Source organism: Phymastichus coffea, unplaced genomic scaffold (genome assembly GCF_024137745.1).
Source record: "Phymastichus coffea isolate CEN01 unplaced genomic scaffold, Cenicafe_Pcof_1.1 PCOF00078, whole genome shotgun sequence".
Classification (NCBI taxonomy): Eukaryota; Metazoa; Arthropoda; class Insecta; order Hymenoptera; family Eulophidae; genus Phymastichus; species Phymastichus coffea.
In genome coordinates, this window is record NW_026706889.1 from 852274 (window position 1) to 862821 (window position 10548).

At 36.4% G+C, this 10548-nt stretch overlaps 1 protein-coding gene across 3 annotated transcripts; it reads right to left on the reverse strand.

Moving 5' to 3' along the window:
- Positions 1-330: 330 nt before the first annotated feature.
- LOC131668483 (uncharacterized) lies at positions 331-9795 on the reverse strand. Of its 3 annotated transcripts, XM_058942694.1 has the most exons (5): positions 9432-9795; positions 2640-2756; positions 2463-2555; positions 2116-2342; positions 331-1519 (listed from the first exon to the last, which is right to left on the reverse strand). In XM_058942694.1, exons 1-5 carry the CDS (start codon positions 9526-9528, stop codon positions 1202-1204), a joined length of 852 nt encoding a protein of 283 aa, XP_058798677.1. In that variant the 5' UTR covers positions 9529-9795; the 3' UTR covers positions 331-1201. The 3 variants fall into 3 exon arrangements, with proteins under 3 accessions (XP_058798677.1, XP_058798676.1, XP_058798675.1); XM_058942693.1 differs by having other exon boundaries at positions 2116-2270; positions 2463-2756; XM_058942692.1 differs by having other exon boundaries at positions 2463-2756.
- Between the last annotated feature and the right edge of the window lie 753 nt (positions 9796-10548).

Here is a 10548-nt window from a genome sequence, read left to right on the forward strand (position 1 = left end):
ACTCCGTATTGATTTCGCACGAGCCGCTCTCTATCTGGTGTCCCACGGAAGATACGCGCAATTGTCCCACGAGAAAAGGCTATCGACAGCCTTCTGTAATTAAAGAACTTCTAGAAGCGAGGCATGTATATATATATCCGTATATCTGAGTAACGAGAGTACCAGCCAGTCATATGCAACCAGGCACAAACTGTTTACGCCCCAAGCATCACATCAGTGTAAAAACCTTTGTTTTTTTTTTGCATTTCGGAGGGGTCTAGTAATAGTTTGGTTTTTCAAAAAAGTAAACCTTTAAGAGACGATTAGTTATATTTCATTTTTTATTTGTAACATTATTTTTATTGTATGTACAGACAATATATCGGATGTATATACGACTGATATTTAATACAAATAATAATTATTGGTGCATCGACGATCAAAGGTCAATATATATTTATATATATCCTATTTTTGTTTTCTCTCTTTTATATTTCTAAAGTCGAAATACAGTATACACACTATGTACATAAATGGAGAAGTGAAGATGTTTATTAATAAGCGATAAAAAAATGGTTAACCTTCCCCGCTTCAAGTGCACGAACATTAAGTCTTGAAAAACAATACGTCAAAATTTGATAGCGACGTCATGAAATGTTTTAGTTACATATGTATACATAGATATATGTATGCATGTAAGTATGCGTGCATGTATGTATGTATGTATTTATGTATGTATGTTTGTACGAAGATAAACTTTTATTTCATTACATATAGCTTCATTTTGACGGAAAATAATACTATTATTCTGTTTCGTTTTAGTGTGATCTATAGATAGAAATACATAGTGCATCTACAGGGCGAATGGAATATTTAGACACTGTGTTTGATATTTGACTCACATATTTTATCGATTCACATCAAAACAGTTGTTTATCTAACTCAATCTAAAACAGACAATTACGAATTAATTTTATGCACTAGTCACGATTAATGAAAAATATATGTTTTTGTTTTTATGGCAGTCAAAAAATACTTTCTCGAGTTTGTATACGCTAAAAAAGTTATCGATACATATTAAAGTAAAAGTAAAACATACTTAATGCAAGTTCAATTTAACATATATCGAATTACACGTGTAAAAATGTCGAAAAAGGCAGTATTTAACAATAATCCTCAACGCTCGGTGTGATAAATGTTTACGTGTCCAGCACGCACGTTTTTACAAAATGAAAAGGGTATTTACAATAATCAAAAGCATCAGACTGCTCCCAAATGCTGAACTTGAAGAATTCGCAGATGTCGATGGCAATTCCTGTGCAAGTCTCTGATTACTTGCGGCCAATGATGCGCGTTTTTCAGTTTTGTACTCCGGTGCCGTGGCAATTCGAGGTATGACTGCTTTGCAAGCGACATTGAGATTGCCGTCGGGAAAGTGTTTGCGGGTCAAGAGTAACGACAGGAATGCTTTTGATGGCACTATATCGTACTCGTCCAGCGGGTACGCCGTCTTGTCATAGCGCACGTACGCGGGCGGCATCTGAAATTATAAATCAGTTTTCTTTGTTGTAAAGATAAGCCATCGCGGTTATCACTTCCATTCATCATTTCAAAATCTCCGCCTGACTACGCAGTGGGTATTAAACTCAATTGGCCAACTGCCCATTAAAATATTGAATATAATTTTTCAAAAGTTAATGGTTATATATCGCGCGCACACCCACAGCCCCCTAACAAAAAGTCAAGCGAAAGTGCCCTACAGCGTGGTTGCCGCACGCACGCGATAACCAAATTCACTGCAGCTGCCAACGTAAAATTCGAGTAAACCGCCCATCACCACGAACATAGCACTGGGACGATTTTATCCCACGGACAGGATGACGCCATCCTTGCTAATTCAGTCTTTCTCTCTCGCCTCTCATGAAATTCACAACTTTCGAAATATACGCTTTTTCCCATGTGCGTGATACAGAGCCGTTTCAGACCTATTCTATAATAAGTCTTCCGATCCGTCGATTTACGATGCGTGCGTGCTAAGCTAGAGTATTTGCTGATTATCTTGATTTTACAACTACACTCGGGGGGAGAGCATCATAACGTACACTTAGTGAAACATAAAAATAAAAGATACGTCACCTTGTTCTTATTGATGTAGAAGACAATCTCGGCGGGTGGATAACTAGGAGCGGACCTGCAATTTACATCGAGACGATCGTCCACCTGGTAGTAGGGTGCGAGACCTTGGAGTATAGGGGGACTGTTTGGTAAAATTGCTGCGCTCACGTTCGCTACTGCGATGTCAGATTGAAATGTATGTTCTACCGACACTTCGCACGCATATGTTCCTTGATATGCTTTTATATCTGTCAGTTGCAACGTAGACAGGTCACGGTAATATTACAGTGATTACAAATGAATAGGAAATGTTTAAGGAAAAGCAGAATGTCATCGATTTATCGATATGCAGCTAACAATTAACTTACTCTTTCGAAAATCTGCGTGGCCCTCAAGAGTCAATTGTTTGCCGCTGCTCTCGGCCAAATTTACTTGGACGTCATCGGACGCCTCACTAAAGGCTGATCCGGGAGGACTTAGAGTTGGCTTGTATCTGAACAGCATCTTGTCGTACTTGTACCAGTCGACCGAGTAAAGTTCCTTACCTCCCAAATCATACTCGCAGCGTAAAACCAACTTGTTACTGTGTGGGTCTATGATTGTCGGTGCTTCTAATTTCTGCACGATTTTCGAAGTCTGTGGTTGCTCCGTTTTCACGCTTACTGTAAAAATGCACAAAGAGAACCCGTTAAGATAAATTAAAACGATACCTTGCACAGAATGTCAGCGCAAGCGTTATTGCAAGCGAAACTGCATAGAAACTGCACCTAGGTCAAATCATTTATTCAGAGAAACAGGCGTTCCGGGATATAGCCAACTAATTGAAAGTATTCGCGCGCAGGGTCATTATCGGCAGCTGCCGAAATCGTAAATTTTCGAATACCCCACCAAGCCACGCTCGATTAGCTTTCGCCGAATCGATGACTTTAAGCTCGCACTCGCTTGCCCGCTTTGGGTGACTCGGCTATTTCTGAGAATATGCTTTTTTAAGGCGTGGCGTCGAGAACTTAATGACTATGAATAACCTTTTTTTAAAAGAATGACTGATTTGACAAGAAAATACATTTAAGTAATAGGCTCGATGATTCAACCTTGTTTTATCGTGGTTACTAGTCACTCTAATTGCTTCAAGTACCCTTTACAATATTTTTTTATGTATTCGAATATTTTGTACGAACATGAATCTGTATTTGTATTAGACTCCAAATTTGTGATTTTTCAATTCCATTTTTTTCATATTACAATTGTGCAATATTCAGTAACAAGGCCAATGTCATAACAAATCCGCATCGTAAGTCCTACTTCTATCTGTAGAGCAACAAAGAAATACACGAGCATTAGTGTCTCAAGTTATACAAATAAAAGAAAAAAATACAATCTATCTTGGAAGTAGATGAAAACCAATTAAAGCCAATTGTACTTCATCTCTACGAAGCAGCGCGTTCCTCTGTCTTCATAAATAAAGTGCGTTCTTATGTCGTACCATTCGTGATAAAGCATAAGGGGACAAACGAGCCATTTGTGAAGTGAGCAGATGCATCGTGGAGTCTCTTTCTCTCCAGTAAACACGCAAGTGACATTTGAGAAAAACTTTCTATTTCTTCGCAAACACAGACTTGGAAGTTTATTCATTTGACGGCTATTCCATGCATTTTTCTGTCGTTCGAGAGATCCACACACCACACTTTATTTTATTAGGAAATTTGGACCTCTGGCTATAAGTTGAGAAAGAGCTAATTATGTATAATAATTGACTCACACTTTTTTATTAACAAACTGAATTTTTACACACCCAGCCAGTAAATTTTCATCGAAAAGTATCTGTTAGTTCGGAAATGACAAGTAGGCAACGTGACTAGCGGCGATTCTCGTTTAACAACGAAACATGGTCTTCCACTTATAGATGATATTGAAAATCATATAAACAATTGAATCGAGTCGAGTATGTGCTGCAAATGGAAGGCATATTAAATATTTATTAATTTGCGTAATAGGCAAGAACTGCAAATAATAACTTTGCCTACTCATAATTTCAGAATGTAAAGAATAATTTTAACGAAACGTAATTTTACGATTTTTTATAGTACTAGAATTCGTTATCAGACCAAAACAATGGATTGCAATCCAAATTTTCGCAGACTAGCCAAAGTCGACAATGAATCTTCTCAAGAGGAGAGCATCCATTTAGTTCCGTTCTCAGCGTGTCTCCATTTCAAAGTATATTAATTAATCCGCTAATTATTGAAATAACTGCCCGAGTTAATTGGCCCCAAAGGACTCTTGAACTTCTTACTTCAAAATCACCAAAGAAGTCGGCTATGTATACGCAAAGACAAAAGCGATACCAGGAAAGGGACGGCTTAATTTATATACCACTTAAGGAACTGAAAGAAACGGCTGCTTATGTCGTACAGAAGTCTGTTATAGAATACATATTCAATTTACATGAAAGGAATAAATTTGATCTTCCTTTACAATATTATTTTAATAAAAAAAATCAAAGAAGAAGAATCTTTAAAATGAACCCGGAAAATTAATCGAACAGTCGTAATGTGAAGCCATCAGCTATATAGTTAGACTATAATATAGCTATAGTAGCAGCGTAGCGAATGGTTCGCATAAATTCAGATTTTCTTATGATTTATTCAAGAGCACCATGGCTCACTACGAATAATCGATATCCGCGACGACATCGACAACGACGACGACGACGACGACGAAGACGAAGACGAAGACGAAGACGAAGACGACGACGACGACGACGACGACGACGACGACGACGACGACGACGACGACGACGACGACGACGACGACGACGACGACGACGAAGACGACGACGACGACGACGACAACGACGGAAGAAAGTTTAACTGTTCGATGACTCGTGTACACCGGAAATTCCAAAGATTACAGGTTCACGAGAAGAAATAGAAGAGAAATCTGTTCGTTATCAGGCTAATGCATTTCAAATGTACGCGAATTGATGCCGTAGAATGAATAAAATGATTATGCTACACGAGTTTGGACGTGGTGACTATACGTAGATTTATGCACTTTTTATTAAAGTTTGTTCCATTATTTAAAATTCATTGTCAAGTGAGCTAACTACGAAGCCCTTTCATATTCTCGCAAGTATTTTACGGCTAAACGAGTAAAAGTGGTTTAACATTAGCCAAATGGTATTTTACTGTAAATTTTAAGAAAGACATTGATTCAGCGCGGTCTGTATTTTCAGAAATAAATGCCTGAAATATGTAAAGAGATACGTATCCAGTAAAACTCAAGCTAGAACGTAATTTTACGGCTGAATACACACAAGTCGTAAAATCAGATAGGTCAATGCAGTATAGATCGCGGAGTAGAGAGTCCAGTGGGGAGTTGAACGGAAGACACATAATTCGTCTTGAAATTGAATTTGCCTAGAGCGAGCGCTTCTACACACGTGGTCGCACCAAATGATCACAACACAGTCATCTTATATGTAACCACCTCATCTCGATACTCGCGTGGATTTGCCCCAATACCTCGTCAAAATTTGAATGCGCCTCTGCTATGATGCCTTGCCACAGGAACAAGTCTGTTCTATATGTGTTGCAACGAAACTGTGTTGCCGTATACGACAATTGCGTTTATACAAGGCTGATTATCCGCTCGTAGCTGAGAGAAGGAGGACGACCCTGTAGGCCAAATGAAATTCCGATAACGTAATTACTTTATGGAACGCGTGTGTCTACGAACTATCAGTGCCTCGGGGAATGCTTCGTTCGTCAGCTACATAAATTCCCGATTATTCCGTCTGATATGGCTATAAGTCCTCTTTGCTTCCACGGGGTGTGATTGCGCATATGTGTGACTGCCGAGGATTAATTTCTAATTACTAATAAGCCAGTATTTTAGATAAGGTAAGTATAAAGTTTAAGGCAGTTATCACTTCTTTCCTAGGCTGCATGACAATCGATGCAAATCATACTTTGCCTTGACATAGAGCTGTGCATAAATCTTTGTTTGAGTCATTAATAAATAAGTGCTTTTATTGTTAGCCTCGAATCAGACAAACAATCGCAAGATTCAAATCAATTGGTCACTATTAAGAAGAAAAAAGAGGCCCTTGACGAGCACTAAGTACGTCCTCTATTTAATAAGTATATATTGGGAACCGTCGTGCAATTATCATAAGCGCGCACATGGCAATTTCACCCTCATCGTTTGCGTCTCCCTTTAAATCTCCGCATAAGCCCGTGCGCCGCGCGGCCACTTATTTTTTACGTCGGAGATCTTCAATTGTTTCTTCTCTTCTCTCTTATGCACCGTTCACTATTTAATTGGCTCTTTCATAGTTCTTTTTTTGTTCTCTTCGAAACCGGAAAGAGCACTAATATACGTTTTTTATTCGTTTATTATTATTATAATATTTTTTTCAACTATCAGATTTGAATACCTATTGCACAATTTTTCCAGATATTTTTTTTGTAAATCCAAGTGCAACGTTTCACAGATAGCAATAACAGAAAAAAACAGCCACTTTAGTCTTTCTTTCCACGCTTTTTATGCTTTGTGAAATAGGGCGTGCGTGCGTGTCCGAAGTTTGCTTTTTTACCGTCAGTTTGAACGGTCGAATATTTACTGCGTCTAACGCTTGTCGCTATTGCGAAAAATGGGCCAAACGATTGTATGAAGGGTAAATGGACTATAAATTGAATTTCTTTTACTAACTGCTTTCAAATTTATGAAATTTCTTGCGCATATAAATAATAATACAATAATCACAAAAAAAATTGATAATAATCTAATTAATGTTTTACTCTTTTTCAAGTGAAAATTGACCTCAGTAAAGCCGATACAGAAGTTTTAAAAATATAACAAATTACAAATCAAAGTTTAAAAAATAAATTTATCATAAGCTCTAACACAAGTCGAATATCGAAACTGAATCACAATAGAATTTGAAAAATATCATGCATGATTTGAAAAAATGAGAGTTATTTGATAAAACCGAATCTTTTTATTATGACTAATCCGTTTGACGTAAGGTATGTTTATTTGAGTATGTAATTTTTATTAGACTCACTCGCTTCGTTTACATCAGTAGTGAGTACGGGAGACGAGTTAAGATACGAAGGAAAAATATATAATAATTTGCTCTTATAAGGATAATAGTGCTATCTGAGAAGATTAACAAGCAAACGAAAATTGCAATGAAGTTGTAGCTGGATGAATAATCTGACTCAGAAGATTATTATCACTCTGAAAGTAAATATCAAATGAAATCAAGAAATAATGAAATCATAGTCGATAAATTTAGTGTTACAGAGTATAAAATGAAGTGAATGACACACATCAATGGAAAAGGATAAAAAAAAATGAAATTCGATCAAACGCGTAAGACAAACATTACAATAAAATTACGTTCTTTGGTAAAAAAATTAAGGATTGTAAGAAAACTGATTTTTCAAGAGACGATATGAAATATTCTGAATAAATATATTTTCCTCAATATTCGGTTTGAATAAGCACAAATAGATTTTGTAATTTTTATGCAATATTTAATAAACTGAACTTTTTATTAATGCAAAATATATTGTAATTAATATATTTCAAATTCATTTTATGGAAAAATGTATTAAGTTATTCAAATACTGCACGGACAGATGTAATCCGAATCAAATATAGAAACTCATGATAGGATTAAGAAGAAAATTAATGGAGCATTAAAGAACAAAGGTATAATTCAACCTTGTTCGTTTAAAAAAATAATTTAAGCAGATTACTCGTATAAGATTCAGTAATTTCCAATTCCATGAATGCATAAAAATGGCGCACATATCATCAATTTATTGTTTCATTTTATGTTCCACATAATTCCTAAAGTATTTAAATATAATAAGAATAACAAATTCATTAATAATAAATTTTGTCGGTAATTGTTTTATTTACAATTTTTGAAATTCATTTTTTTTTTAAGTTAAGCTAGAGGCCTGCAATGGCTCGGTCGGTAGGGCGACGGAATCGCACCCAGTAGGCGGCCCGGGTTCGATTCCCAGTCCCTGCTGATTGATACAAGCACCACTGAAAAAAGTTTCATGTGCTTTATTCTCAAACACATTGCAAGCCTCCGTCGCTGATTAGCACTGATGGAGCATAAATAGAGCGACGTTAAATAAAAAAAAAGTTAAACTACATAACAAATATTATTTATTAAATTAAAATACGTTAGAATAGTTATCAAGAACTATAAAGTATAATATCGATAAATCCGGTATAGTTACTGAGTTACTCAACTATTTTCATAATCGATAGCGCTACGTTACCATATTACAAAGTAATATAATAATTAAGATTAGCGGTGGAATGGAAAAGTTTTCATTGGAATATCTCAGAAGTTAAATACTTAAAACTTCATAAGCACCATAGTTTTTTGATGAATTTATTGGCAATCCAGTTTCACACAAAATAATTACGTACTCAACTCAGCTGCGAGGTTCATTAAAGTGCAACTTCAGTGAGAATTTCAATTAAAAATCACTTAGTGTAATCCACTTTAAGGGAGGAGAGAGAGAGGGAAAATTCCACTTGAACTTTATGATCAAACGTTCAAAGTTTCTCACGAAAAATATTGCACACTCCAATAACTTTCAATAGGAAGTGTAACTTTTCAAGAAAATTTTCGTTCTCCCCTCTCTCTCTCTCTTTCTCGAGCGCATGCATACCATAAAAGAATGAGAACTGTGAAAGGTTTTTTAACATAACTTTGATGATGTAACGATGAATGGTAACTTTATTTAAAGGTGCCAATAATATGCCAAAATTTCCACGTGACAAACAAGTAAAAGGTTCCTTTCTTTAACTCCCGTACCTAATCATTTAGATGCGACACATCGCACAATTTTTGAAAAGCTTTCTTTCAATGAAGATCGCACAAACTTTTCAATTAAAAGTTTTTCTTCGAAGCTAAAAGGTTTTTAGCATCATCTATCGCGGATACATAAAACTTGCAAATAATAAAAATTTTCAAAGAAACATAACAAAAAGCCTCTCGTTCGCTGGCTAGTCATAAAAACATTCCCGCTGTCAGCTCGCAGGAACAGTGAGAAGAAAGAAGCAGAAGAAAAATAAAAATAAGGTATACTGATTGTAAACTATCACTGTAAATACGATGAACACAACTAACAAACAATGTATTCAAGTACTATTGCAAAGACTAATGTTACTTAAGGTAGCAATTTTGTATTTAGCGTAATAATCTTGTAAAATTAAAATTACTTGAATTAAAAAGAAAAAAAAAGGTCGTTCATGCAAAAGAGCCTAGCGCGACAAGAACAAAGTAAAAATAGAATCACCTGTGGTGAGAGCGGCGACAAGTAGTAAGAGTCGCATTGCGCTCGGCCACCTGTCGAGGAGGAAGAGGAGGCACGTTTCACCAGCCCTAGTCATCATTATACCTTTATCAGACTTGTATAGTTATTGCCACGAAACTTCCCTCATCTTTTCTTTGTTATAACCTCCAAGCAATGCTTGATTCTCACAACGAGCAACTGTTGTCAACATCTGTTTGTAATCAGTAATGTGCACACATATTTTGTCGTTACACTGTGTCACCACGAAGAAAATTGAAAGAAAAATACAAATAGCGAAACCACTGTATAGTTCATAACACACAAAAGCTCATGAATGAGCGCAGTGTAGTTGTACGTTCGACTTGCGCGCTGCCGCGACACAGACTAGTGCCTCTCGCACCACCCGGCAACGCCAATCCCACTTGCGCATGCCCCGTTTGATATATATGACGTGCTTTGCAGTCGCGTATATTTGACGCCGATCCACGTGCCCGCGGCGCGTTCGAACAATTAGACCCGTATGTAACACCGCGAAAACGACACGAGGTATTCGAGGCATGCGTCCCTGTCAGTACTTTATTTCGAAGGGGATTAGTATTATTCAATTTCAGTCACGTGCTAGTTTTGGAAATGTCGTTATTCGGATTTAGGATACTGAATCTGCTGTTTTATGACTGTCTACTGAAGGGAATGAATAAGGGTAGTTTCTTCAATGATTAATTAATCTGTCGGCGATCTCTATATCCTATCAGACTTTCAAGTTAAAATTGTTACTTATGTGATAAACCTCATTTTTGTTAAATCTTTTATAAAAGCTACACTGCTTTTACATTTAATAATAACAAGTTTTTATAATGTTTTCTGTACTTTGTTTAAATATTCGGTAAACCTTAATCTCGAAATTACTTAAATTTCAAGAAGCCACATTTTCAAGTTTTCATTACTTTAGAAATAAAATTTCATTACAGCTAATTACTCAACCTTCTCTTTGAGGAACCCAAGTTTCATCCCGTTTGCTCTTTCTCCCTCGCCCCTTCCTGTCAATAAACAGATGTCTACCAATTTCCCATATGTACACGCGGTGAGTAAGCCGTGTACGTCGTTCTTTTTATAAGCACAT

What these genes read in the sequence shown, in the direction of transcription:
- LOC131668483 (XM_058942692.1), bottom strand. Translation starts at nt 9,528, where the DNA reads ATGATGACTAGGGCTGGTGAAACGTGCCTCCTCTTCCTCCTCGACAGG. An exon ending in TGTCGCCGCTCTCACCACAG is followed by an intron (nt 2,757 to 9,431) that starts GTGATTCTATTT and finishes GCATTTTTACAG; the next exon opens with TAAGCGTGAAAACGGAGCAA. An exon ending in CCACGCAGATTTTCGAAAGA is followed by an intron (nt 2,343 to 2,462) that starts GTAAGTTAATTG and finishes TGCAACTGACAG; the next exon opens with ATATAAAAGCATATCAAGGA.